Source organism: Suncus etruscus, chromosome 2 (assembly GCF_024139225.1).
Source record: "Suncus etruscus isolate mSunEtr1 chromosome 2, mSunEtr1.pri.cur, whole genome shotgun sequence".
Lineage (NCBI taxonomy): Eukaryota > Metazoa > Chordata > Mammalia > Eulipotyphla > Soricidae > Suncus > Suncus etruscus.
The window spans coordinates 65,780,090-65,807,626 of record NC_064849.1 but is presented as its reverse complement, the minus strand read 5'-3'; the positions used below and the strand labels follow the sequence as shown (position 1 = coordinate 65,807,626).

Below are 27,537 nucleotides of genomic sequence, written 5' to 3'. Positions count from 1 at the left end.
TCCCCAGCTCCATTTTCTTTCTTTCTATTTAGTTTTTTACTTTGGGCCACACCGGGTGACACTCAGGGATTACTTCTGGCTATGTGCTCAGAAATCGCTCCTGGCTTGGGAGACCATATGGGATGCCAGGGGATAGAATTACAGTCCATCCTGGGTCAGCTGCATGCAAGGCAAATGCACTACTGCTGCATCATCGCTCCGGCCCTTCCCAGCTCCATTTTCTGTTTGAAATCTCTCTGTCTCTTTCTGTCTCTCTTTCTCTCTCTCCCTCCTTCCCTCTCTCTCATTCACACTGCAGTACTCAGGAGTTCCTGGTAGAAATTATTCCTGAAGTGCTTAGGAGATAGGGATGTAGATAATCATAACCAGGTTGGCTGCATACAAAGCAAGCACTCTGCCCACTGTTCTCTATAGCCCCCTTTCATTTTTAGTTTTTTTGAGGTCAATACCTAGCTGTATTCAGGGATCACTACTGGTGGTACTCAGGAGACCATATGGGATGCCAAGGAGCAAGCCCAGGTTGGCTGTCTGCAAGACAAATGTCCTATCCACTGTACTATGGCTTTGTGAGGTTCATAAGCAGAACTCATGGCTCTCCCTTCCCTAGCTTTTATACCATCTGCTCTTCTGTTCCCATAGCTCATATCTGAATCAAGGGGTATCCTGAGGATTCTAGACAACAAACAGGAAAGATCAGGACACACACAGAGTAAGGGGTCATGTTTATTTGAGGCTGGCAGCAGAGAGAAGTTCTGGCACCCCCTCACTCCTCATCGTGCATCTTTTGCTGAAAACAAAACAAAACAAACAACACAGTGTGTGAGGGGCAGCTGAGTACAGGGAGGAAATGCTGGGTGTTCAGAAGTTAGAGATATTGGGGTCCCATTTAGAGGTAACTGGGATGAGACCCAGCTCTGGAGAGGTTTCAGTCTGTAGGGGGTGGCTCTGAGCAGGAGCGTATTGGATTGGGCACTATGGGGCTCTGGTATGGAGAGGCAGCTCTATGGGAGAGCCAAGACCTGGGAAGGACCCACCTTGGCGCCAATGTCACGGCTCTTGGCCCGAAGCTTGTTGACCTGTGACTCAGCAATGTCTGCCCGCTCCTCCGCCTCATCCAGCTCGTGCTGCACTTTGCGGAACTTGGACAGATTGGTGTTGGCCTGTTCCTCCTGTGGAGTTTGTAGGAGGTGAGAAGGAAGTGAGGGGGGCAGTAGGGGACATTTCCCAGCCTCTAAATCTGAGGAAAAGGCTACTAGTCTTTGAGTGGAGCACTTGTTCCACATGTTCAGTTCTCAGAAGTCCTGCATGGCATAGCTACTGCCACCCTGGAGGAGCCCCAGGTGCCTGACCCAGTTCCTTATGAATTCCATTTCTCTTAACATGAAGCTGTGGATCTGGCAGGTGCTCCTGTGATCCCCAACACCTCAGTCCAAGCTCCTCTGTCTACCAAGACATCTTCTCGGCTCTGAGCCTGGCCAGGGGCTTTCCCTATCTCTGTTATACTGCCACCTTCCAGACCTCAGTGCTATCTGGGCCCCAGGTCTGCATAAGCAGAGGTCACACCTTTCCTGACCTAACTGGTGTGTACATTATAAGCAGCCTGTGGGTAGGTTGTGAGTTAAATAAACATAGTTTCTTTTTGTTTGTTTGTTTGTTTGTTTGTTTTTGGATCACACCCGGCAGCACTCAGGGGTTACTCCTGGCTCTGCACTCAGAAATCGCTCCTGGCAGGCTCAGGGGACCATATGGGATGCCGGGATTCCGTCTGCATGCAAGGTAAACGCCTTACCTCCATGCTATCTCTCCGGCCCCAAACATTGTTTCTTAAACTAAGAGTACACCCAATGGCAATAACAAAAATTTAAGAGTTCAAATGGAATTGGGGCTTGAGGAAGCTCAAAGGGCTCAGTTCTGGCTGGCTTTGCATGCAGGAGATGGATTTCATTCCCAGCATCACATGCTCCTTCAGCACCTTCAATATCTGAACACTGTGCTGGAAGTCACCCTGGGGCACTACCAGGTGAGTCCCCAAAGGCCAAGTAAATTGCAAACCTTTTGTGCAGGCCCCAGGCTGGATAGAGGATCCTTGGTACTCACACAGAGGAGTATTGAGTGGAGAGAATGGTGAACTCACCGCCTCCTCAGCCTGTCTCTTGTAAGCCTTGACCTTCAGCTGCAGCTTGTCCACCAGGTCCTGCAGTCGCAGTAGGTTCTTCTTGTCCTCCTCAGTCTGGGAGAGAATGGTAGAGAAGCAAATTTGGGGGTGGAGAAATTGAGTCATCTTTTCCTCCCTTATCTTTCCACCAGTCCCCAGCTTTAGCTGCAGCTCCTTCCCACTTACATGGAGCCAAGTCAAGAGGTAATGTCCAATGACCTGTGTCTCTAACATGACATGTAAGGCTAAAGGACAAATCAACGCACTCATCTGGGAGCTAAAAATCAATAGACTGAAAGTGGAGGGGAGGGATTGGGGCTCATCCACAATGACTTTATCAGGTAGACAGAGACATGGGGCTATTCTAGCTCTAATGTGGAGATTGAAATCATAGGTGAGTAGTTCTACAGTGACCAGAGACTAATGAGGAACACACAAAGAAAGGGACTTCATTATAGTCCAGATCATTCCACTATCATAACCCAATATTCTAAGACATTGTACTGGACCAAACTGTAGGCACTAGAATCTCTGGCCATAATATAGCTTGATTGTTATTATCTTGACACCATTACCGTGTGTTAGAAGGCCATTTTCTTTTTTTTTGTTTAGGGGCCACACCCAGAGGTGCTCAGGGGTTACTCCTGGCTGTCTGCTCAGAAATAGCTCCTGGCAGGCATGGGGGACCATATGGGACACCGGGATTCGAACCAACCACCTTTGGTCCTGGATTGGCTGCTGGCAAGGCAAACGCCGCTGTGCTATCTCTCCGGGCCCTAGAAGGCCATTTTCACTTGGGCCACCAGGACTCTCTAGTTTTAGATTTGTATCTTTCTGTAGTGTCCCTCCTATCCAGCTGTCAAGTAAACATATACCTCTTTTTTCTGTCTTTCCTCCCAAGGCACCCTATGAAAATAACAGGTCAGAGTAAAAGACTGAGCTATGCAGATGGAGGTCTGAGAAAATTCTTGGACCTTCTTTCATTAATCTTCTATATGCTGCCTGGTAAATTCCACATAAGAGCAGAGTCTAGCTATCCTTCCACACCCCCTTGCTTATCCTTTTTTTTAAACTTTATTTTATTGATTGATTGATTGGTTTTTGGGCCACACCCAGCAATGCTCAGGGGTTACTCCTGGCTCTGCTCTCAGAAATTGCCATTGGGGGCTGGAGTGGTGGCACAAGCACTAAGGTGTCTGCCTTGCATGCATTAGCCTAGAAGAGATCGTGATTCAATCCCCCAGCATTCCATATGGTTCCCCCAAGCCAGGAGCAATTTCTGAGCATATAGCCAGGAGTAACCCCTAAGCATCACCCAAAACTCAAAAAGAAAAACAAAAAACCAGAAATCGCCACTGGTAGGCTGGGAGACCATTTGGGGTGCTGGGAATCAAATCCCCACCGCCCCAGGTTGGCTGCATGCAAGGCAAACATTCTGTGTTATCTCTCCAACCCGTCCACTTGCTCATCCTTAATGGTCAGCACAATGTTCCTGTTCTCAGGCTGGCAAAGGGTAGCAAAAAGTGGTCTTCCTGGTAGCACTTCAGGTTATCAACAAAATGAAACAAAATAGGTCAATGCTGGTTAAAAGGGCTTCCAGGGAATGGAAAAGTACAGTGGATAGGTTACTTGTCTTGGACTCAGGTTGATCCCTGGCACCCAATATGGTCCTCTAAGCATGACCAGGAGTGATCCCGGAGCACAGTCATAGTAACACAGTCAGAAGCCCTGAGCACTTCCAGGTATGACTGAAAAACCAACAAGACAAATCAAAGAGCTATTGGGAAGTAGAGTCAATTCTCCCTATACTAGAAAAAAAAATCATGAAAAAATACACAGAAAAAAAAAATCAAAGGGGCCGGGCGGTGGCGCTCGAGGTAAGGTGCCTGCCTTACCTGCGCTAGCCTAGGAGACGGACCGCGGTTCGATCCCCCGGCGTCCCATATGGTCCCCCAAGCCAGGAGCGACTTCTGAGCACATAGCCAGGAGTAACCCCTGAGCGTCACCGGGTGTGGCCCAAAAACCAAAAAAAAAAAAAAAAAAAAAATCAAGGGAGTAGTAGAATAGGGCATTTGCCTTGAAAGCAAGTGACCTCCAATATCCCATATGGTCCTCTGAGCCCTCCAGGAGTGATTCCTGAGTGCAGAACCAGGAGTAATCTCTTAGTGTCCCTGAGTAGGACTCAAAAATAAACAGGGCCGGAGCTATAGCATAGTGGGTAGGGAGTTTCCCTTGCATGTGACCGACTTGGGAAAGACCTAGGTTTGATCTCCAGCATCCCATATCGTCTCCCGAACCTATCAGGAGTGATTTCTGAGTGTAGAGCAAGGAGAAATCCCTGAGCGTTGCCGGGTATGACCCCAAAACCAAACCAAACAAACAAAAACACCAAACACACACCCCAAAAACCACCCAAAAAACAAAGCAGGGCCAGAGAGATAGCATGGAGGTAGGGTATTTGCCTTGCATGCAGAAGGACGGTGGTTCTAATCCCAGCATTCCATATGGTCCCCCGAGCCAGCCAGGAGCAATTTCTGAGCCTAGAGCCAGGAGTAACCCCTAAGCACTGCTGGGTATGACCCAACCCCCCAAAAAAATCTAAAAAAAAAAAAAGACATAACAAAACAAAAGGGGGCTAGAGAGATAGCATGGAGGTAGGGTGTTTGCCTTTCATGCAGAAGGTTATTGGTTTGAATCCCGGCTTCCCATATGGTCTCCCGAGCCTGCCAGGAGTGATTTCTGAGCGTAGAGCCAGGAGAAACCCCTGAGTGCTGCCGGGTGTGACCCCCCCCAAAACAAACAAACAAACAAACAAACAAAACAAAACAAAAAATCAAGCCAACTCAGCTCCAGAAAAGGTGTTCCACAAACAGGAGGCTGTTTGGCATTCCTAATAGATGGCTCTGTGTGACCTAGGAGGCTGGAGCAGCCTTCCCCTGTCCCCTTGATCATTATCTGGCCCTGGAGCAGCTACCCCAGCGCACCTGGTAGGTGAGCTCCTTGATGCGACGCTCACTCTTCCTCATGCCCTTGACAGACTCCACATTGCGTTTCTGCTCGGCCTCCAACTCATTCTCCAGCTCTCGCACTCGGGCCTCCAGCTTCTGCAGCTGCTTCTTGCCTCCCTTAAGGGCGATCTGCTCGGCCTCATCCAGTCGGTGCTGCAGGTCCTTAATGGTCTGCTCCATGTTCTTCTTCATGCGCTCCAGATGTGCACTGGTGTCCTGCTCTTTCTTCAGCTCCTCTGCCATCATGGCGGCCTGGGCACAGGAGATGGGGGTGAAGAACACAGGCCAGGCCTCTTCCTGAGGATCGCCTCTTTCCATCCCTGCATTTTGTGCCCTGAGATCCTGGGCCCCATGACTCTGCAGTGCCAGAGTCAACACCCAGCAGGACCCTGAGTCAGGGCTGTATCTTTAGGGGATGCAAGAAGCATTGGTGCCCACTCACGTCGGTGATAGCTTTCTTGGCCTTCTCCTCAGCGTTCCTGCACTCCTGTACTGCTTCTTCGACTTCTGACTGCAGTTGGCTCACATCTGACTCCATCTTTTTTTTCTGGTTGATGAGGCTGGTATTCTAAATAGGAGTAAAGAAAACTATTGATGCATCTTTTAAGTCCTGATTTGACACCTTTACCCAGAAAAAATTAACACAGTCATTAAAATATGCCTTTATATTTCTTTTGGGAGTTGGGACACACCCTGCAGTATTTAGGGGTTATTCTAGGCTCTGCACTCAGAAATTGCTCCTGGCAGGCTCAAAGAATCATATGGATGCTAGGGATGGAACCCAGGTAAGCCATGCAAGGCAAACACCCTACTGCCATGCTATTGCTCTGGCTCCTCTCTCTATTTCTTTTTTTTTTTTCCTTTTTTTTTCTTTGCTTTTTGGGCCACACTCTGTGACGCTCAGGGGTTACTCCTGGCTATGTGCTCAGAAATCGCTCCTGGCTCTGGGGACCATGTGGGACACCTGGGATCAAACCAAGATCCATCCTGGATCGGCTGCGTGCAAGGCAAACGCGCTATAGCATTTGCTGTAGAGAAGCCCTCTATTTCATATTTCATACTTACTCACCCCCTTTCCATGAAAAGAGCCATGTATAGACAGTATACCTAAAATTATTCAGCTCTAAAAACGTATCTCAAGCAGCAAATATCTGCATTTCTGCTCCTATTTTTTAGGTCATGGGTATATAGGTCACATTTTTTTTTGTTTTTGTTTTTTGGGGTCACACCCGGCAGCGCTCAGGGGTTACTCCTGGCTCTAGGCTCAGAAATCGCTCCTGGCAGGCTCAGGGGACCATATGGGATGCCGGGATTTGAACCACTGTCCTTCTGCATAAAAGGCAAACACCTTACCTCCATGCTATTTCTCCGACCCAGGTAGGAGCATGAAAAATATCCTGGGGCCGGGTAGGTGGCGCTGGAGGTAAGGTGTCTGCCTTGCAAGCGCTAGCCAAGGAAGGACCGCGGTTCGATCCCCCGGCGTCCCATATGGTCCCCCCAAGCCAGGGGCGATTTCTGAGCGCTTAGCCAGGAGTAACCCCTGAGCGTCAAACGGGTGTGGCCCAAAAACCAAACAAACAAACAAACAAACAAACAAAAAAAAAAAAAAGAAAAATATCCCAGGGAAATGGGAACAACCTTTTCATGAAGACTTTCCAGGAAATAGTTATTGATATATTAAGAATGGAGTGGGGGGCCGGAGAGATAGCATATGCCTTTCATGCAGAAGGTCATTGGTTCGAATCCCAGCATATATATTAGTTTATGGAACAAAACACAGCACATTTTATAGGCATAAAATTTCACTCTAGCGGGCCGGAGAGATAGCATGGAGGTAAGACGTTTACCTTTCATGCAGTAGAACGGTGGTTCGAATCCCGGCATCCCATATGGTCCCCTGTGCCTGCCAGGGGCAATTTCTGAGCCTAGAGCCAGGAGTAACTCCTGAGCACTGCCAGGTATGACCCAAAAACCAAAAAAAAAAAAAAAAATGTATACACATTGGGGCCAGGAAGGTGGCGCTACAGGTAAGGTGTCTGCCTTGCAAGCACTAGTGTAGGACTGACTGCAGTTTGATCCCCCGGCATCCCACATGGTCCCCCCAAGCCAGGAGCAATTTCTGAGCGCATAGCCAAGAGTAACCCCTGAGCATCAAACGGGTGTGGCCCAAAAAACCAAATAAAAAAAAATTTTCACTGTAGCTTAAAACTGAAAATAGTGTGGATGAGAGGGTAGAAAACTGGGCTTTTACTGTATATGTTTTCAGGCAAACATAATTAAGTTTCCTTAAGGCCCTAAAGTTGAACGCTACAGAGCAAGCTCCCTGCTGCCTTTTTCATTGAGCATAAAGACTAATAGTGTTCACTGCTTCTGGCTTTGTGACCAATAGATGTGACCATTCATCATGGCATGTGTGACTTTTAGCTTGAAACCCCTGTGGTCAAGAGGTGGTTCTAAGAAATGGGAGTTGGCCCAAGAGACAAAATCACTTGCAATCCTGGATGGACATGCTCACTTGGATACATCTGTTCAGACATCTGCAACTGTCTTCTCAGCAGTGGTGTGTGTGTGTGTGTGTGTGTGTGTGTAGATGAAATCACTCACAATCCAGGATGGACGTGCTCACTCTGTAGCTGTCTTCTCAGCTGTGTGTGTATGTGTGTGTGTGTGTGTGTGTGTGTGTGTTTCTTGGACCCCTCACCTGGGAGTGCAGCAACTGCACCCGCTCACTGGTCTCGATCAACTCCTGTTCAGCCAGTTTCCTTGAGCGCTCTGTCTGCTCCACCACAGACCTCAACTCCTCCAGCTCAGCCTGTAGCAGAGTGTTGCGACGGTCCACAATGGCGCTGTTCTCCTTCAGATCATCATTGGCATGGACTGCGTCATCCAGCTGGACTTGTGTGTCCTGGGGATTAAGAGCATGTACGTGAGAGGAGAGCTGGACATGCGGCCCAGCAGAAGGCTATGAGGGGTAGGGGGTGTTTTCATGGCTGTGGTATAAAAGGGCATGTGGGCAATTCTGCTCCAGCTGGGGCAGGGGAGGTGTGGACTGGTGATGAGATATAGCACCCCACAAGGAAGCTGCCAATTCTCTGGGTGAGGAGACTTCCTGCATCTTAGAGTCTCCTCTTACCTTCAGCAAGCCCTGGAGGCCCTTGACTTGCTTCTGAGCCTCGGCAGCCATGCGGTTGGCATGGCTGAGCTGGATCTCCATCTCATTGAGATCACCCTCCATCTTCTTCTTCACCCGCAGGGCCTCGTTGCGGCTGCGTGTCTCTGCGTCCAGGGAGGTCTGCAGCGAGTCCACCATGCGCAAGTGGTTGCGTTTGGCTTGCTCCATCTCCTCGTCCTTCTCTGCCAGCTTCCTCTCAATCTCGGCCTTGATCTGGTTGAACTCCAGCTGGGCCCGCAGGATCTTGCCCTCCTCATGCTCCAGGGAGGCCTGGGGGACGGGAGAGAGGGTTGTGGATAGATGGTCAAAGGACAAGGTTGGGTGAAGGTGACATCAGCCAGGACTATGGTCTGAAGAAGAAGAGTGAAGATGAGAGCTAGAGCTGAAAGCTGCCTCTTAGGTTTCCTGTGTGCTGTGAGAAAGTCACAGCAGATACCTTGGGTTTCCCTGCAGCCAGGGTTGGAAGTCTTAGTTGCCAAGTCTCTTCAATACCAATATTACAGTATGCCTGCCTACTTAAAAGCAATATACAAAGGGAAGGGCTTTTTATAAACTTATAACCAAAGTATGAACCTTCATCTTCACTTCTGGTCTTTCAACTCTAAGATGGGAGTTTAAAAAAAGTTAAAAAAGGCCCGGAGAGATAGCACAGCGGCGTTTGCCTTGCAAGCAGCCGATCCAGGACCAAAGGTGGTTGGTTCGAATGCTGGTGTCCCATATGGTCCCCCGTGCCTGCCAGGAGCTATTTCTGAGCAGACAGCTAGGAGAAACCCCTGAGCACCGCCGGGTGTGGCCCAAAAAACAAAAACAAAACAAAACAAAACAAAAAAAAGTTAAAAAAAAAAAGAACCACTAAACTCAGAGCTATTAGGTTCTTAAAATGAACAGATTGTACACTAAGTAGGGCACTTGCTTTGAAAAGCTAACCTGGATTTGATCTTCAGCACCTTAATATGTTCCCCAAGTTTGCCAGGAGTTATCCCTAAGTGCACAACAGTAGTAAACCCCGAGTACTGCTGGAAATGGTATAAAAACAAAATAAAAAATGAACAATATGGGGCTGGAGTGGTAGCACAGTGGTAGGGTGTTTTGCCTTGTATGTGGCTAACCAGGACGGACCCAGGTTTGATCCCTGGCATTCAATATGGTCCCTAAGCCTGCCAGGAGCAATTTCTGAACATAGAGCCAGGAGTAACTCCTGAGTGCTGCCAGGTGTGCCCCCCACCAAAAAAAAAAAAAAAAAAGAACAGTAGGGTCAGAAGATTATTCAAAGGGCTAGTACTACAAGTACTATGCATGTAGAGACCAGATCCCTGGTTACTCCTGGCAGCTACCCTAGCACTGTACCCAAAGTGGGCCCTTTCCACAAAAGTAATACAAATTTAAATAACAATGAGACATTAAAAAGGAATAGCTTGACAGAGAGAGAGAGAGAGAGACATTAAAAAGGAATAGCTTGACAGAGAGAGAGAGAGAGAGAGAGAGAGAGAGAGAGAGAGAGTAGCAGATAGGATAAGGTATTTGCCTTGCATGTGGCTGAACTAGGTTTGATCCCTGACACACTTGAGCCCACCAGGAGTGATCTTTGAGCGCAAAGCCGAAAGTAAGTCCCTAGCACAGCTGAATGTGGCCCCAAACAAAATGAAAGGAATAACATACATATGTATATATATAATTTAAAATGTGCTTAATCATGCTACCTCATTTAATATAAAAATGGCGTTGCATAAAATCTTATAAGAGGGTTAGTCCATTTTATGAATGATATAATGGAGACACAGAGGACATGGTGCCCAAGGACATGGTGGAAGACCTGATGCCTGCTTAGAAGAATCCTGGGACCCAGGATTCCTGGCACTACACGAGGTGTTGCTAAGATGGTTAGTTTCAACCTTACAACTCTCCCCTATCACATATAACCTCACTGTGATGCTTCTTCTATGCAGACTGTGGCTCTGGAAGTGGTCACAGAGTACGGGACAAAGATAAGGAGCTAGTGATTTTTGATTTGGGGTCATCAGCAGGTTAGACAGAGAAGACGGGGATGGTCAGAGAACAGGGAAGGGTCCAAGGAAGGGCAGGTAGAGCCAGGCCTCACCTCGGCCTCCTCCAGCGCCGACTGCAGCTCCATCTTCTCCACCTCCAGCTGCTTGCGGACCTTCTCCAGCTCATGCACATTCTTGCCTCCCTCGCCCAGCTGCTCCGTCAGGTCGGAGATCTCCTCTGTGGGTCACAGGGTCGGAGCTCACAGCCTCTCCGAGCGCCGTCCCAGCACCCCCGAGAGCCCCCGAGCGCCCCTCCCAGCCTCCCTGCAGGCCGCGCACCCTGGAGGTTCTTGTTCTCGCGCTTGTAGGTCTCCAGGTGCTCCAGCGACTCCTCGTAGGCATTCTTGAGCTTGAAGAGCTCGGTGCTGAGCGAGCGGGCCTCCTTCTGCGAGGACTCGAGCTCCGACTGCGACTCCTCGTACTTCTGCTTCCACTCAGCCAGGATCTGGGGTAGGGGGGTGGCCCAGGTTCAAGGGGCTGCCGCCGTGGAGAGGCCCTCTGCCCTGGCACTGCCTCGCGGTGCCTCTCTTTGCTGGGCCTGGCTGCTGGAGGCCCAGGCAAGCTCCGCCCCGACCACGCCCACTCCGAGAAGGCCACGCCCACATAGGTGACCGCACCCTATGGCTCCTCTGACCACGCCCTCTAACCGTTGACCACGCCCGTTTTTGTATATGGCCACGCCCCACCCAGCCCACCTTGTCGAAATTCCTCTGCTTCTTGTCCAGGGCTGCAGCAGCGGCGTTGGAGCGCTCGACGTCCACCATGAGGTCCTCGATCTCATTCTGCAGCCGGTGCTTGGTCTTCTCCAGCGAGGAGCACTTGGCGTTGACGGCCTCCACCGCCTCCTCGGCGTCCTGCAGTCTCTGGGCCAGCTTCTTCCTGCCCAAGGAGGTTGGTGTGTGTGTGTGTGTGTGTGTGTGTGTGTGTGTGTGTGTGTGTGTGTGTGTGTGACTCTACCTATGACCATGATACCATGCGACCGCCCTCTCTCCAGAAAGGCCAGTGGAATGGATCCACCCCTACCCACAGCTCTTTCACAGCAGGTCACCACATCTCCCTCCCCACCCAGACTGATCGCTGGCAACTCCTCTGACCAACAAGCTTTTTGCTCGTCTTATACGTGAGCATCAGGTATAACCCGGGCCAAAAGCTCGCCCGTCACAGGAAGTGAATCAAGACCAGGTGTGGTCCCCACAGGGTGAGTGCTTGATGCAGGTTTCAAGCCTGTCTGTTACCCACTCTTTGATGTCATATGTCTCCCTCTTGTCAGCCTCCCTCCAGAGCCTCCTGGTGTTCCCAGCCCTAGGCCTCATAAGCCTTCCTTTCTGATTATCAGCATGCGACCAGTGGACTCACTTGGCTTCCTCCAGCTCCTCTGTCCTCTGGATGGCGTCTGTCTCGTACTTGGTCCTCCACTGGGCCACCTCCGAGTTGGCCTTGGACAGGACGCGCTGCAGCTCTGCCTTGGCCTCTGTCTCCTCCTCGTACTGCTCCCGAAGCAGGTCACAGTCATGGCGGGCCGACTGCACTGCGTGGGCCAGGGCGTTCTTGGCCTGTTGGGAGGTGGATGGGGTGGGCTCAGCTCCCAGGAGACTGGGAGGGGAAGCTCATTCTCTAACTCCTAGTCAAATCTCTTGACTTCAGCCAAGCCCCACTTCAAACTCCAGGTGGGGATGTGTGGAACTCCAATCTCCCAATTTTTCCACTCTATACCCCTAGAAAGGAGAGACCAGGCCTTCCAGGAGTCAGGACATTCACAAAAGCAGAGAAAGCCTTTTGCAATTTTTTTTCCAAGCGAAGTCCCTCTTTGAACCCCAGTCTCTATGTCTGATCATGAGACTATTTGTCCCAGAATGACCACCCAGCCAGGACTTTCACTGTCCCTCACTACTCCATGGGGCCTAACCTTGCTCTCTTCCTCCAGCTGCCTCTTGAGGTCCTCCATTTGCTGGGTATAGGAGAGTTTGCCTCTGGTCAGCTGAGAGATCAGCGCCTCCTTCTCCTCCAGCTGCCGGGACAGCTCGCCTGGGAGGGAATGAGGGTTGAGGGGTCATGAAAAGGAGTATACCAGGTCCCCATGGGGGCAGGTGCTGGTCTGAAGGAGTCCCCACCATTTTCTGTCTGTAGCTTGGCTCGTTGAGTGGTGAAGTCATTGAGGGAGCGCTGGGCCTCTTCCAGCTTCACTCGGTACTCATTGGCCTGGTCTTCCAGCGTTCGGGACATCTTCTCCAGGTTTGCCTTTTGGTCAGCAAGGAAGGTGGAAGGATAAATGGGAATGGCCAGAGAAAGGAAGGGAGCTCTGAGATGTGAAAGGTGCAGAGAAGGGTGCAAATGGAAAGGGGGTACTAAGGCAGAGTTGAATCTGGAAGAGACTTCAGGACTAGAGCACATACTTAGCATAGGGGAGCCCTGGTTTTATCTCTGCCACTATCTGGTCCTGGGAGCATCTAGTTGGGAGTGCCCCCTCCAAAGCTAAAGAAGGGAAGAAGGATGAGATGGGTAGAGGGTGAAGGAGGGACAAGGGAAAAGGACTGAATGTGGATGGAGGAAGTGAGAAAGATAAAAGGCATGATAGAGAAGATGTGCCTTGAGTGTGGGGTGACTGCACACCTTGGCCTTGATAATCTGCTCCATGTTGGAGGTAACGTCGTCCAGCTCCAGCTTGAACTCGCTCTTCTCCTTCTCCAGCTTCTGCTTAACTCGCTGCAGGTTGTCGATCTGCTCGCCCAGCTCAGCCACGCTGTCGGCGTGCTTCTTGCGCAGGGCCGCCGTCGTGGCCTCGTGCTGCAGCGTGGCCTCCTCCAGGTCGCGCCTCATCTTCTGGAACTCGGCCTCACGCTTCTTGTTCATCTCGATCTGCGCCGACGTGGCCCCGCCGGCCTCTTCCAGCCGCTCGCTGATCTCCTCCAGCTCTCGGGACAGGTCAGAGCGCAGCTTCTCCACCTTGGCCCTGGCTGTGCGCTCGGCCTCCAGCTCCTCCTCCAGCTCCTCGATGCGTGCCTGGACCCAGACACCAGGGTAGGGCTCAGACCCACAGCAGGGCTCCTCATCTCACAGCCCTGCCCTACACTCTGGAAGACTGGGGCAAGTTTGCAGGTCCAGAAAAGAATCAGCTGGGCCCTGTCTGGGTGTCTTTTCCCGGGTCAGGAAATGGGAAAGGGAGCTTGCTACCAGCATTTAGATCTAGAATGCACAGAACATAAACAGGGTTTGGACTCAGCCGCAGCTTGAAGGTACCTGAACCACGTTCCAGACTCAGTCGAAGCAACTGTGGCCCTGACCCCTGAGCCTGAGTGTTTTCACAGAGAATTTCTGAGAAATCTGTGAGGTTCTAAATCTCCAAAGGTGCCCTGAGTCAATAGATGCTGCTCTGGTAACCATAAGGCAGGGAAGTGAGTGTTTGTTCCTTTCTTTCAATTAATTTTAGGTTTGGGCCACACCCAGTGGTGAGCAGTCCACCTTCAAGGCTTACTCCTGGTGGGCTCACGGAACTTTATGTAGTGCTGGAGGATGAGGCAGCTCAGGGTTCCCATGTGCCTCTGTCAGGGCTGGGCCTGGGTGTCTTTGGGCTGCCTGGAGTTCTACATGGTTCTAGAATCAAAGCAGACTCTCTGCCTCCTCAGCCTGCCATGTTTCCCTCTTTGGACCAGATAGAACGTCACCTGATTTTCTTTCAACTTCTTCTGCAGCTGGAGAGCCAGTGCCTGCTCGTCTTCAATCTTACTGTTCTGTTGATTAATGTCAAACTCTTTCCTGGGGAGAAGAAGAGAGGGGAATGGGTGCTCTTTGGTCCTTGGCTCATTTTTTTCTCTGGTACCCCAACTATCCACCAGAGGTTGAAGGTAGAAGGGCTGTGACTGACTCCTTCCAGGGTGCTCAGCACTATGAACCAACCTGGTCCTAAAGCTAACCTTGCTGCCATTCCCTCCTGTCCCTTGCAGGCACTTACTTCTTGAGCTTTTCTTCCAGCTGCTGCTTGTCATTCTCCAAGTCCATGATGCTCTCCTGAGTCAGCTTCAGGTCACCCTCCAGCTTCCTCTTGGCTCTCTCCAGGTCCATCCTCACCTTTTTCTCCTGCTCCAGGGAGCCCTCCAGCTGGGGGAAGGGGGGGTAGGGTTAGTGCAGAAAACCTCAGGTCATGGGGTACGCCCTCCTGCTCCCTTGAACTCAATGCTTGGAGGGACTAGAAGCCATCCCTACAGAGATGTTCCTGCCAACGCCAAGGGCTCAGTCCCCAGCCCTGGAGGCCCAGAAGGAAGGCAAAAGCCCCAGGGGTCTCAGAAGACCATTCTAGGACTCAGGAAGCCCCAGGTGGTGGTGGATGCACACATGAGGGGGGGCATATACAGAGCTGACCACTCACATCATCGACCTGCTGCTCCAGCTTGACCTTGGATTTGGTCAGTGTGTTGACCTTGTCCTCTTCAGCCTGGAGGTCATCCAGAGCCTGTTGGTGGGCCTCTTGCAGCGCTTTCTTCTCTTTGGTCAGTTTGGCGATGATCTCATCCAGCCCAGCCATCTCCTCTGTCAGGTTCTTCACCTGTTGCCCAAGCACCAGCCCCCTTTAGGGTCAGAGGGCACCAGCCCAGAGACCCTAGACCCTGATGGCGAACCTATGGCATGCGTGCCAGTGGTGGCACGTGAACGCCTTGCAGCTGGCATGAGGGAAGGTCCGCAATTAAGATAAGCGATGTGGCGGGAGGCGAGTATGCCAGTGTCTGCTTTGCAGCTCACCTGGCAACAGGACCGGACAGGCCATTGGGAGGACCGGGCACTGTGCGGCAGTTTGGGCACTCGGGCTCAAAAAGGTTAGCCATCACTACCCTAGACCATGGTCACATACTATGCTGCTCTCAGGTACCAGAATGGTATGACCAGGGCTAAGGTCTGTGTAGTTCGGGTCCCTGGAAGTCCAAGGATGGGCATCTCACCTTGTTCTCTGTCGCATGCTTCTCTTTCTCCACCTTGGCCAGTGTTAGCTCCAGGTCATCGATGTCCTTCTTGAGCTCTGAACACTCGTCTTCCAGCTTACGTTTCTTGGCAGTGAGCTCAGCATTCATCTCCTCCTCATCCTCCATCCTCTCTGTCATCTCCTTCACCTTGGCCTCCAGCTGGATCTTGTTCTTGATCAGCTGGTCACAGCGCTCCTCTGCATCATTGAGATTGTCTTGTTCCTGGGATATAAAGACAGAGGCAAGAGCTCATTATTTGGAGATGTAGGTTTTAGAGAGAGCTTAAAGGTGGGCAGCATGGGTGGGAGTAACATGAAGGAGCCCAGGAGATAAAGATTGAGCCAGGGGTGCAAAGGATATGCTGCCCAGAAGCTCACCGCTTGCACTTGGAGCTGTAGGTCATTCTTCTCCTGCAGCAGTGACACCATCTTCTCCTCCAGCTCCTTTCGCCGTGCCTCAGATTTCTCCAGCGTCTCTTTGACACGCCCAAATTCCTCCTTCATGTTGGCCATCTCCTTCTCTGTCTCGGCACTCTTCAGCAGTGGCTTGATCTTGAAGTAGAGCTTCATCCAAGGCCAGTTCTTGACCCCCATGAAAGCACGAATGTTCCACTGGATGACCAGTAGGGCATCCCTGGCAGGAAACGTGAGCAAGGAGAATAATAGAAGAGGACATCTGAATAAAGTGGCCAAGTCATTTTGTCCCAGGGCCTAAGACCTAGAGTTCTGTGTGAAAAATTCCCCAACATTAACCACATTGAACATCAAACTTCTGATTTGATTTAGTCAATCAGTCAATTTAGACAAGATGGTTTATATCTTCTATACTAGGGAATTTAAACTAACAGAATCTACCACTTTACAATGTCTGTGGTATTTAGAAGAGGCCTTAACCCTTGTATTCTTTCTCTGACCCCATGAATTTTTATTAACTCAGCAGCACTCTTATAATGCTCAAAGTTATTGTACCATATGGGTATAGTTGCTTTTTTTTTTTTTTTTTTTACCATTTTGTAATTTCAGAATGTCTATCCTTCAGTCCTTTGGGGCTCAAAATTTGGGCTATTTTGACCAAGGCCATGAAGATTATTTACTCATCTCCTGTTGTCACATGCAGAGGCTTCACTATGGCAGTGACCCCTAATGGGGTTAAAGAATAGCAATTTCTCATCCCTCACTTGTAAGCATGAATTAATTGTTTTCTGCACACTTGTAAGCAGTAGATCAGACAGCTTGACTTTGTCAAACTAGTGTATTGAGATTTTATTTGATTCTCAATCTGCATTTCCCCCATTAGAATATACATATATTTAAAAAAATTCAAATGTCATGTGTTCAGGTTAGCTGGTAGGTGGATGGTCCAGGATTTGAACTCAGCTTCTCTGACCCATACTGATCACTGTTGTTTGACTTCTGCTATCTCTGTTAGGACCTTCCCTTTCCCTCCCACCTACCTGCGCTCCAAGATCTTCTTGAATTCAATGCGCATGAGCTGGCCTCGAGCCTGGGCCTGGATGCGGGTGATAATTCGGCTCAGCCTCTCATCTCTCATCTCCTCCAGGAGCCCCAGCAACCCTGCCTTGAAGAACACCTGAGGACAAGAAGTAGATGAAGAAGCTGTAGCCTGAAAGAAGGAGCTAAGGGCTGAGAAAGTGGGTGGGAGATAGGGAGATACTGGTGGAAATCCCTGGGACTCATCACAGGCACGTCCTACTCCTGAGAATGAACTGTGAAATGCAAGATTGAATGGAACCCTGGGTTCTAACTTCAGGGTTGAATCCAGGGACTGTCTTCTCAAGCCCCAGTCACTCTACACTGGTGACACCTTCACCCAGGGTATCAGGACTGACCTTGGTGTGGCCAAACTTGTACTGGTTGTGGTCAATGTCCAGTGAACCCAGCAGCTTTTCGGCCCCTTTCCTGCTGTCAATGAACTGGCCCTCGGGGATGGCAGCTGGGTTCAGAATGCGGTACCTGTATTGTTCAGGAGTCCCTCAGCATCCATGACTCAGTCCACCCAGCCCCTTCCTGAATTCACCCCTGCCCAGGAGTCAGCCCTGACTCACCGCTGGCGGAAGTCCCCATAGAGGATGCGATTGGGGAAGCCCTTCCTGCAGATGCGGATTCCCTCCAGCACGCCATTGCAGCGGAGTTGGTGCATGACCAAGGGGTTGTCCATCACCCCTGCATGTGTGTGGGAAAGAGTCAGCTTCAGAATGTGGGGATGCCAAGTTCCTCTTTGGACCAGAGAGATCCTTCTGTGTACTCACCTGGAGACTTTCGCTCATTGGGGATGAGACAGCGTACAAAGTGAGGATGGGTAGTCTTCAGGTTGGCCATCAGCTTGTTGAGATTCTCCTGAGGGTGGATGATAATGAGGACCATTCCTGCAATCACCAGCCCTGCATTCTTCTGAGTTGCTACTGGAATCCTCAGGGGGACAGAGACTGAATACATAACTAATGGCCTGAAGTCAGACTCATCTACACGAAAGGAACATTTGCTCTCCAAATTCAGAGCTTTGAATTGTAGTGATGCTAAAGGGACAGGTGAAGCTCCCCACCCGGGTCTTACGCATTCTGTGTTCATCTTACCCGGTGGAGAGCTGACACTGTCTGAAAGGAGGAGCCCTTTTTCTTGCCTCCTTTACCTTTTCCACCGCTGTCTCCTAAACACAAGAGACGGACCAGTCACAGGACTCGCAAAGGAATGAATCCTGGGCAGGGACAAAGTTTTGCTGCTGCAACTTTGTGCTCCTGATTCTCCAAGTTCTAGGGTTTCCATTAGGAGGAAGGAAAGTAGCTCACAAGATAGAAGGATGACTAAAGATGAAGCGGCCCCAATGGCCCAAATCTGGAAACGTGGGCCCGGAGAGATAGCACAGTGGCGTTTGCCTTGCAAGCAGCCAATCCAGGACCAAAGGTGGTTGGTTCGAATCCCGGTGTCCCATATGGTCCCCCGTGCCTGCCAGGAGCTATTTCTGAGCAGACAGCCAGGAGTAACCCCTGAGCAAAGCCGGGTGTGGCCCAAAAACCAAAAAAAAAAAAGAAAAAAAATTGGAAATGTTCCAAATGTCCAAGAACACATAAAGAAACTGAATAGGGGCCGGGCGGTGGCGCTGGAGGTAAGGTGCCTGCCTTGCCTGCGCTAACCTAGGACGGACCGCGGTTCGATCCCCCAGCGTCCCATATGGTCCCCCAAGCCAGGAGCGACTTCTGAGCGCATAGCCAGGAGTAACCCCTGAGCGTCACCGGGTGTGGCCCAAAAACCAAAAAAAAAAAAAAGAAACTGAATAAAGAAACTTGTATAGATGCATGTGGGAATATACATGCATATACTTATACAGTTATATATGCATAAGAAAAGATAAAATTATACTTTTGGCTCTATGTGAATGATTTGGAGAATATCATGCTGAGTGAAGTCAGCCAGGAGAGAGACAAATGCAGAATGATCCTGATATAAGGAATCATTTATAAGAAAATGACAAACGGACAAAGTTAGCAGAACCTAAGAACTGGTCTATAGAACTGATCTTACCATGGTGAGGGGTTGGGGATTGGGGGACTCTGAGAAAATGGCGTAGGGACACTGGTAAAGGGTGTGGAACTGGAACATTATATGTATAAAACACTATTATAAATAGTATAAATGTCTCAAGTTAAATTAAAAATGAAAAAGAGAGGCCGGAGAGATAGCACAGTGGTAGGGCGTTTGCCTTGCACACAGCAGATCCAGAATGGACCGTGGTTCGAATTTCGGCATCCCATATGGTCCCTGAGCCTGCCAAGAGTGACTTCTGAGCACAGAGCCAGGAGTAATCCTGAGCACCACCAGGTAGACCCAAAAATCAACAAAATAAAGAAGGAAAAAGAGATCGTGCATGAGAGACATATTGGGGGTGTATCAAGGCAGGCACTGGGGTGATATAGGGGCTCTTCTGCTTTCTCACAGTGTCCTTCCTTACATTCCTTACATCTTTCCATTTCCTGCTATTTTTCACACTTTACTTGCATTCATTCTTTGGGTTTTTGTTTTTGTTTTTTGTTTTTTGGGCCATACCCGATGATGCTCAGGAGTTACTACTGGCTATGTACTCAGAAATTGCTCCTGGCTAGAGGGATCATATGGGACATGGGGATCAAACCAGGTCTGTTCTGGATTGGCTGAATGCAGGGCAAATGCCCTACTGCTGTGCTATCGCTCTGGCCCCATTCACCTGCACTTTGATCCACACCCTTTCTCTTCCTTCTCTGACCCAGATACTTATTTGCTCCTTGCCATATTGAGAGAGCCTCTGCAGCTTGGCTGATCTTCCTGCATGTTCAGCTCCATGTTGGGTGCAGGGCCCTCTGTGAAGGACCTCCCAGTGCCCACAGTCTTGAAAGGATATAGGATGCACATAGCAACATCCATGGCATAGAGTAGAGCTGGATGTCCCATCCCTGGGATGACTTTCCAGAGTTCTGATATTGTAACAACACCCTGGCCCCTCACAGTCCCCACACCTCTACAAAGGTCTGGCCAGCATAGAGGTGGCCTGCTTACCTGCATCTGCAGAAGCATAGGAAGAGAAGAGTGTGGCCATGAGCTTGAGGGAGGACTTCTGGTACAAGCCCACCACTGTCTCATTCAGTGGGTCTTTGTTCTTCTCTAGCCAGCCCAGAATATTGTAGTCCACGGTGCCAGCATAATGCACTAGTGAGAAGTGGGCTTCCTGCTTGCCCTTGACATTGCGGGGCTTCTGGAAGTTGTTGGACTTGCCCAGGTGGTTGTCATACAACTTGGCCTTGAAGGTCATGTCAGAGGCCTTGGGGAACATGCACTCCTCCTCCAGGATGGACATGATACCCATGGGCTGTGGGAGGGTGTCAGTGAGCATGTGAGGGTGGGGATGGGCTCCCCTTTGCCTGGGAAGGTACCTGGCACAGAGACTGTGCTCAGAGGTGAGCCGAGTGTCTTTTCATGCCCCACTCTACCCCCAGATCCCTGAATACTGGGGATTAAGGAGGCACTTTTTGATACTTTCTGCTTGGTCCCTTGGCTGGGTGACCCTGGGGCCACTGTGGACAGCTGGTCCCAGGGTCTTGTCTACACTCTAGCCCAGGACCCCACCTCTCTCAGGACAGCACAGGGCTTTGCAGACTGGGACTTGGAGTCTCTCTGTCAACATATCTACCCCCAGAAGGCCACCCCTCTTCCTGTGTGGGGGTGCAGGCAGAGCATGGGGGCAGCACCTTCTCGATGAGGTCAATGCAGGCCTGCAGGTCCATGCCAAAGTCGATGAACTCCCACTCGATGCCCTCCTTCTTGTACTCTTCCTGCTCCAGCACGAACATGTGGTGGTTGAAGAACTGTTGCAGCTTCTCATTGGTGAAGTTGATGCACAGCTGCTCGAAGCTGTTGAACTGGGAGACAGAGGACCTGGGTCAGACATGCAGGGATCAGGGGGGGGGTTGGGGTCAGGACAGGGAGGGAGAACTTTCCCTGAATTGAGGGGGCACCCCTTCATCTCTGCAACCCTGTGCCTGGCCTGTGTTTCCTACACTCCAGCAAGTAAGTGCTCCCCTCCCCTTGGTCCAACGCACATCAAAGATCTCAAAGCCAGCAATGTCCAGGACCCCTATGAAGTACTGGCGCGGCTGCTTGGTCTCCAGGCTGGCGTTGATGCGTGTCACCATCCAGTTGAACATCTTCTCATACACGGACTTGGCCAAGGCACCAATGGAGTAGTATACCTGCTGCACACTCTGCCCCTTGGTGACATATTCATTGCCCACCTTCACCCGGGGGTGGCACAGCCCCTTGAGCAGGTCAGCTGAGTTCAGCCCCATGAGGTAGGCAGACTTGTCAGCATCTGGTAAAAAGGGAAGCAGTCAGTCACTGCTCTCTGTATATTCTGTGTGCTTGCCCTGGATCAGAGCTTGTCAGAAACATCAGGCCCAACTTGCTCTCTAGGATAAGATGTGGAAGAGCTGGAAGGTCACAGAGCTTGTGAGGTTCTATGACTAGTGTATATTGAGCCAGGCTGTGTCCAGGATCCCTCCCACCAATCATAATTCCCTCCTTTGGCTTCCTCTTCATATCTGCTGGGGGTCTCTTGGCTAGATCCTTTACTTTCACCATCTTAAGCTTACCTCCACCTCCCTTGCTTATTTCAATAGGCTGGATCTGAGAGGAGGCATGTTCTCTGCTCAACTGCCCCTGTACCTCCCCAAGGCTCAGACCGCCCCCCTACTCTCATCACTGTGTTGATATAGGAATCAAAGTCCCTATAGCAAGTTGGACAACACGCTTCCTCCCAAACTTTGAATTCTCCAGTAATAGTCCATCTATACCTGCCACCCAACAGGCTTTCTTTAGAAGGGATTTAGTTGACTTAAGCTTCATGATCATTGCATGGAGCCCAGACCTGGTATTTCAGTCAGATCTAGGCAAGAGTCCTTGAGGGAATGTGCTTGGGCATTTGTCCAACACTGTGTGACACCTTTATATCTCCTCTCACAGGACTCTCAAGGGACAGGAAGGATTCTTGCTCACATTTCAGGTGGAAGGTACTGAGGTGGGTGGCATGCCAGTGCTCTGGGCTGAGACCTAGTCACCTGCTCTGCTTCCTCCCAAAAAGAACACAACAGAGAACCTGGGGGTAGGGGATACCTCAGGGCTGGGAAGCCCTTTCTGTATTCATGGTTATCTGGTGCTTGATGAATGTTGGCTTCAGGAGGAAAAACTTATACTCCCTTCTGCTTGGTTGAAAAGTTGGTGGCACTGTGTGATACCGATTTCATTTGCCTGCTTTGCTCATGTCCTACACTCCCACCCTACACTACACAAGTCTCAGGTGCTCTTAGAGCCAGACAGAGAGGATCTGGAGGCAGAACCAGATGGAGGGTGGCGGCGATTGCCATAGTGCAAAGTGCTGCTTCTTACATTTCTACCTTCCTCCCTCTCTCTGTGTTAGCAGCCCCGCTGTCAACTTAGCATTAAGAATCATGGGAATGCATCCCAGGATTCCCTGGGCTTCCAGGCTAGTCCCCAGGTCCTCTGGCCTCCAGAGTGCTCCACTCAGTCCTTCCTACCTTCGGTGCCATCAGGTTCAGCCTGCTCCTCCCGCTGCTTCTGCTTGAACTTCATGTTCCCGTAGTGCATGATGGCACCTGTTAGCTTGTAGACGCCCACCTTCTCCTCAGGAGTGAAGCCCAGCACGTCAAAGGCACTCTGGGACAGAGTTGGGGGGTGATTAGAGCAGGTGACCCAGGAACCCTGGGACAAACTCCACTCTCACAGACCCTCACTCACATCTGTGGCAAGGAGCTCCTCAGAGTCATCGATGGAGGCTACAGTCACCTCTCCCTGGGACACGAAGGCATAGTCGTAGGGGTTGTTGGTGATGAGCAACATGTCTGTCCAGGCAGGGGCAGAGCAGATCACAGAGGGGAGAGGAGAGGCACACAGAGGGGAAGGAACCAGGGAGAGAGGCAGAGCAGGCAGAGAGGAGAGTCAGTATAGATCAAGGGAGTGTCTAAAAGAAATGAAGAAATGGGAGAAGGGAAGAAAAAAAAATGGGAGTCCCAGAGAAAGGGAAGAGGGGAAAGAGGGGGTAATCTCCAGAGAAAGAGAACCCACAGGGCAGAGAAGAGATATAGGGTGGAGGAGTAGAAAGGGAAGCAGAGGCGCGATACACAAGGCCCTGCTGGAAAGGAAGCAATCTGGGCAGACTCAGGAGTAGACAGGGGCCAGGCCCGTGTAAGCTGGGAGAGAGCCAGGCCCCAGAGATTGCTGCCCCATCCCAGGGTTTGGAGAGGACAGGGGCCGGGGCTGGCTCACCCAGCAGCTCTGGCTTCTTGTTAGACAGGATCTGGTAGAAGATATGGTAATTCCTCTCAGCTTTCAGCTGGAAGATCACCCGGGACTTCTCCAGGAGATCTGTTGAATGAGAAGGGAAGAGGGTGATCAGAGAGGAAAGCGCTGGCCCAGCAGAAGTGAGGATAAAGGGGGTTGTGTGGCAGTTCCTGCAGCAAGGGGAAAGGCTCACCAAAAAATGCAATTTGAGAAAAAAAAACATGCTAAAGGCATTACAGACAGCAAGAACAGCAGGAGGGGAGGAGTGGGGGAAGGCCCCTGACAGGAAAAAGACAGAGGGGGAGGGTTGAGGCACTCACAGGTTTCAATGTCTGCAGAAGCCAACTTTCCAGTGGCTCCGAAGTGGATCCTGATGAATTTCCCCTGTGGGCCATGTGATAATGAATGAGAAAACCAGCTAAACGGGACAGAGTGAAGACAAAATGGACAGAACGATCAAACCAGAAGCCCCCAGATAGTTCTGAAACAGAACGGCCTTTGGTTTTTTATTTTAGATCGGTAATGTGGAATAGGTACCACCTGTTTCTAGGCCAGCCAAGGAACCCATAGAAGAAAATGGGGCACAGGGGGGAGCTCTGATAGAAGGAACAGGGTAGACAGCTGCCAACTGGCTCTCTGATGGCCCTACTGTCCTGACCACTTCTGCCTCATGTGAATTGAGACTCAGCACTAGAGAGGGAAAGCAGGGTAGGGGGTACATCTCTGCTTTCCTCCTATTTATAAGGTAGGAGAGCTTTCTGAAGAGCCTGAAAGAAAACTCTAGCATGACTGAAGTTGGCTGATGTTGGCAACTTTCCTTGGTGGTGGAATAATAAGGACTCTCATACTCTTCCTGATTCCCAGAACAAGGGAACAGAATAAGCCAGGGTGAGGAGTGAGTGAGAAAGGGAGATGTACAGAGGGAGGGAGGGAAGGAAAGAGAGAGGGAGGGAAAGAGAGAGAGAGAGAGAGAGAGAGAGAGAGAGAGAGAGAGAGAGAGAGAGAACTCATTTGAATATCTCCCAAAGCCAAATTCAGCACTGTCAACTGGGGGTAGGGTCCTGTGATAAAATACACACACACACACACACACACACACACACACACACACACACACACACACACACACACATGCCCCACAGGAGTAGTTGGCTGTAGTCAGAGCCACTCAACTCACAAAGCGGGATGAGTTGTCATTCCTCACTGTCTTGGCGTTGCCAAAGGCTTCCAGGGCTGGGTTGGCCTGGATGATCTGGTCCTCCAGGGTGCCCTTGTGAGAGAGAAGAACCCCAGGTCTTATCTTCAGTTCACTTCTACCAGATTGGAGTAAGGGCATCTTGGTTCTGGGGAGCTGGAGTGGGACTGGGAAACTTGTGGGTCTGTAAGCAAACAGCCATGCTCAGACCTCATAGCTGTGTCTTTGGCCCAGAAGGTCTTACCCTGGGCTCAGTAGTGCTGTACCCACTGCCACCAAGGAGGACACTGAGTGACAGGAAGTCTGTTCCCAAACCCTGTGACCGAGTCTGTGGCATACTGCTCACCTTGTTTGCATTGACGTTGTCCTTCTTGCCACGATCGCCTATAGCTGCAATGCTGGCAAAGTACTGGATGACACGTTTTGTGTTCACAGTCTTCCCTGCCCCGGATTCTCCACTGGAGGCAATGGAGAGTTCTTAGCAGCCAGATTCCTACTGCTTTCCATTAGGAGCTCAGCATCATGCCCTCCTCCTCTGGTAGGACTAACTACCTGCAGAACCCAGCTATCTGCAGAATCTACTCATCAATGAATGCTCTTCCAGGCATTATTTCTTCCCAAAGTAGGGGAGGGATGTTAGGCCATACATAGCAGTGCTCAGGCCTAATTCTGGCTCTGTGCTGAGGGATCACTTCTCACAGCGCTCAAGTGATCATTTGAGATGTCAGGGATGGAACCTGGGTCACCTATGTGCAAGGTAAACACCTGATCCACTGTATCAGTGGTCCTCTAACTTTTTTTGTTTTTGTTTTTAGCCACACCCAGTAATGCTCAGGGGTTACTCCTGGCTATGTGCTCAGAAATTGCTCCTGGCTTGGGGGACCATATGGGATGCCGGGATATAGAACCGTGGTCTATCCTAGGTTGTCATGTGCAAGGCAGATGCCCTACCTCAGACACCACCACTCCGGCCTCTGTCCTCAAACTTTTTAAACAGGGAGCCAGTTCACTGTCTCTCAGACTGTTGGAGGGCTGGACTATAGTAAAAGCAAAAATTATGAACAAATTCCTATGCACACTGCATATATCTTATTTTGAAGTAAAGAAACAAAACGGAAACAAATATGTTCCACAGGCCGTAGTTTGAGGACCACTGCACTGTATTTTCACTCCAGACCCTCTCCCGGTATTCTACTAATGAAATCTCTGCACCCTCACTCCTGACAATCACAGCCTGAAACCTCCCATCCTCAGGTCCCCTAAGAATGAGGTAGGGGTCCTCCCTAGCCCTTCTGGCGATGAACAGGGCTCACTCACGTGATGAGGACAGACTGGTTCTCCCGATCTAGGAGAGAAGGAAGACAGAGAGATCAGGCTAAAGGCTCCGACCCATGGCAGGGTGGCAGGGTAGTATGAGGGGTGCAGGGCCTGGTCTCACCAGTCAGCATGTACTGATAGGCATTGTCCGAGATGGAGAAGATGTGGGGTGGGGCCTCAGTCCTCTTCTTGCCCCGGTAGGCAGCCACTACCTCTGCATTGTACACAGGCAGCCACTTGTAGGGGTTCACGGTGACACAGAAGAGGCCTGAATAGGTCTGGAGCAAGAGGCATGAGAGGTTGTTGGGGGAGAGGAGCAGGGGTAAGCAGAGGCCTGGGGACCTACTTGGCTGCTCTCTTCCTGCAGCCTACCAGGGAGGGGTAAGGACCCAAAAGTCTCACAGGCCAGAGTGGACTCTTGCCATGTGACAGTGTGCATGGGACACACTCACATAGATCATCCAGGAGGCATAGCGCTCCTTGAGGTTGAAGAGCACAGCAGGTTCATGCAGGAAGGTCAGCATGGCCATGTCCTCGATCTTGTCAAACTTTGGTGGGTTCTGCTGCAGCACCTGATCCTCCTTCACGGTCACTGTCTGGGGCCGGAGCATTGGAGCATTGGCAACAGTATAGAGATGACCTCGCTTCCACCAGCCCTTCGTCAGCCTCACTCAGCCAGAACACACACCCTGACTGGCCTCTTCTTACTTCTCTCTCACCAAGACTGGACTCTGCAGTCCCAGGACTGACCATCCTTAGCTTCTCCTAGTCTGAGGACTGTCTAGGTCCCATTACCATCACTGGTCAGTCTCTGCTGGGCTGGCTACATTTCTATCTGTTCTCACCCTTGACCCTGACTCTGATCCCTGGGCAGTGCCTGAGGCTGTCAGTGTTCAGAGTAAGCTTCAGTCTCAAGTCTACTGGAGAAGCATCTCATTCATCTTCTCAGTCTGTGAGTAGCAGTTTGATGACACCCTGCCATCAGCTGGCATGCCCTGATGTCAGGGACTCCAAATCAGGTCAGCCAGCATACACATCTATGCATGAAATCCAAGGGAAGCTGTGGATTGGGTCATTAGGCAATTGGTTTGCACGGCTACTAGTGAGCTGCAAGGTGGGGTGACAGTCGGACTCCCATGGACTGGGCTCTATCCCCTTATCCACGAGAAGCCAGCCACATGGAGCTTGTGAGCCCGTGGTCCTGAGCTGCCTCTGGACCAGTAGTGAGTCCCATGGCTAGAGTGAGGGATAAGGGCTTGGGGATTCTGAGAGCCCATCACCAGCTCCAGAGTTTGTGTTCTTTGTGTCCATCTGGGTCTGGGTGACAAGGCACGAGGAGGACTGGTGGAGGAGACAGAGGCAGCACAAGTATGAGAATGGAGCTTCATGTGCTTCTGTCTCTAACCCTGGGGCCACCCTTATCTGCTGTGGCAAGAGTGTCGGCAGCAGAGCTGCCACCTGCGTAGGTCTCTGATAAAGGTTACCATGGGCACTTAGCAATTGGCTCCTCTGGTGGGGGGAACGATAGCATGTCCTGCACCCCACTGGCCTTGGATCTTGTCCAAGTTTCCGCAGCTCCCTTGATAAGTGGCACCACTTGAGTACCTCTCTCCAACCTGCCCTCCCTCCCTGGGCACCGTGCCCTGCCTACCTTGCCGTTCTCAGTCTCAGCGGTGACCATACCACCTTCCCGGGATTTGATCTTGGCTTTGACATACTCTTCTTTGTCATCAGGCAGGAAGCACTCAGTGCGGATGTCGAAGGGCCGCGTCTGGGCCTCTAGCCTCTCCTGCTCAGACTTGCGGAGATACTGGGCCGCCTCTCCAAACTCAGCCATCTGTCCGTCAGACAT

At 50.8% G+C, this 27,537-nt stretch overlaps 1 protein-coding gene across 1 annotated transcript; it reads right to left on the bottom strand.

Moving 5' to 3' along the window:
* Positions 1–763: 763 nt before the first annotated feature.
* LOC126001345 (myosin-6) lies at positions 764–27,537 on the bottom strand. Its single transcript, XM_049768582.1, has 37 exons — positions 27,337–27,537; positions 26,138–26,281; positions 25,807–25,963; positions 25,686–25,713; positions 24,715–24,826; positions 24,351–24,443; positions 23,494–23,557; positions 23,159–23,257; positions 22,631–22,734; positions 22,411–22,549; positions 20,920–21,188; positions 20,569–20,739; positions 19,880–20,189; positions 17,926–17,999; positions 17,602–17,689; positions 17,398–17,515; positions 17,182–17,305; positions 16,786–16,922; positions 15,710–15,965; positions 15,312–15,554; positions 14,744–14,920; positions 14,330–14,475; positions 14,043–14,133; positions 12,991–13,380; positions 12,492–12,618; positions 12,287–12,405; positions 11,737–11,933; positions 11,076–11,259; positions 10,660–10,825; positions 10,434–10,558; positions 8,297–8,605; positions 7,865–8,068; positions 5,606–5,731; positions 5,140–5,415; positions 2,135–2,230; positions 1,035–1,169; positions 764–787 (listed from the first exon to the last, which is right to left on the bottom strand). The coding sequence occupies exons 1-37, from the start codon at positions 27,535–27,537 to the stop codon at positions 764–766; spliced, it is 5,823 nt and encodes a 1,940-aa protein (XP_049624539.1).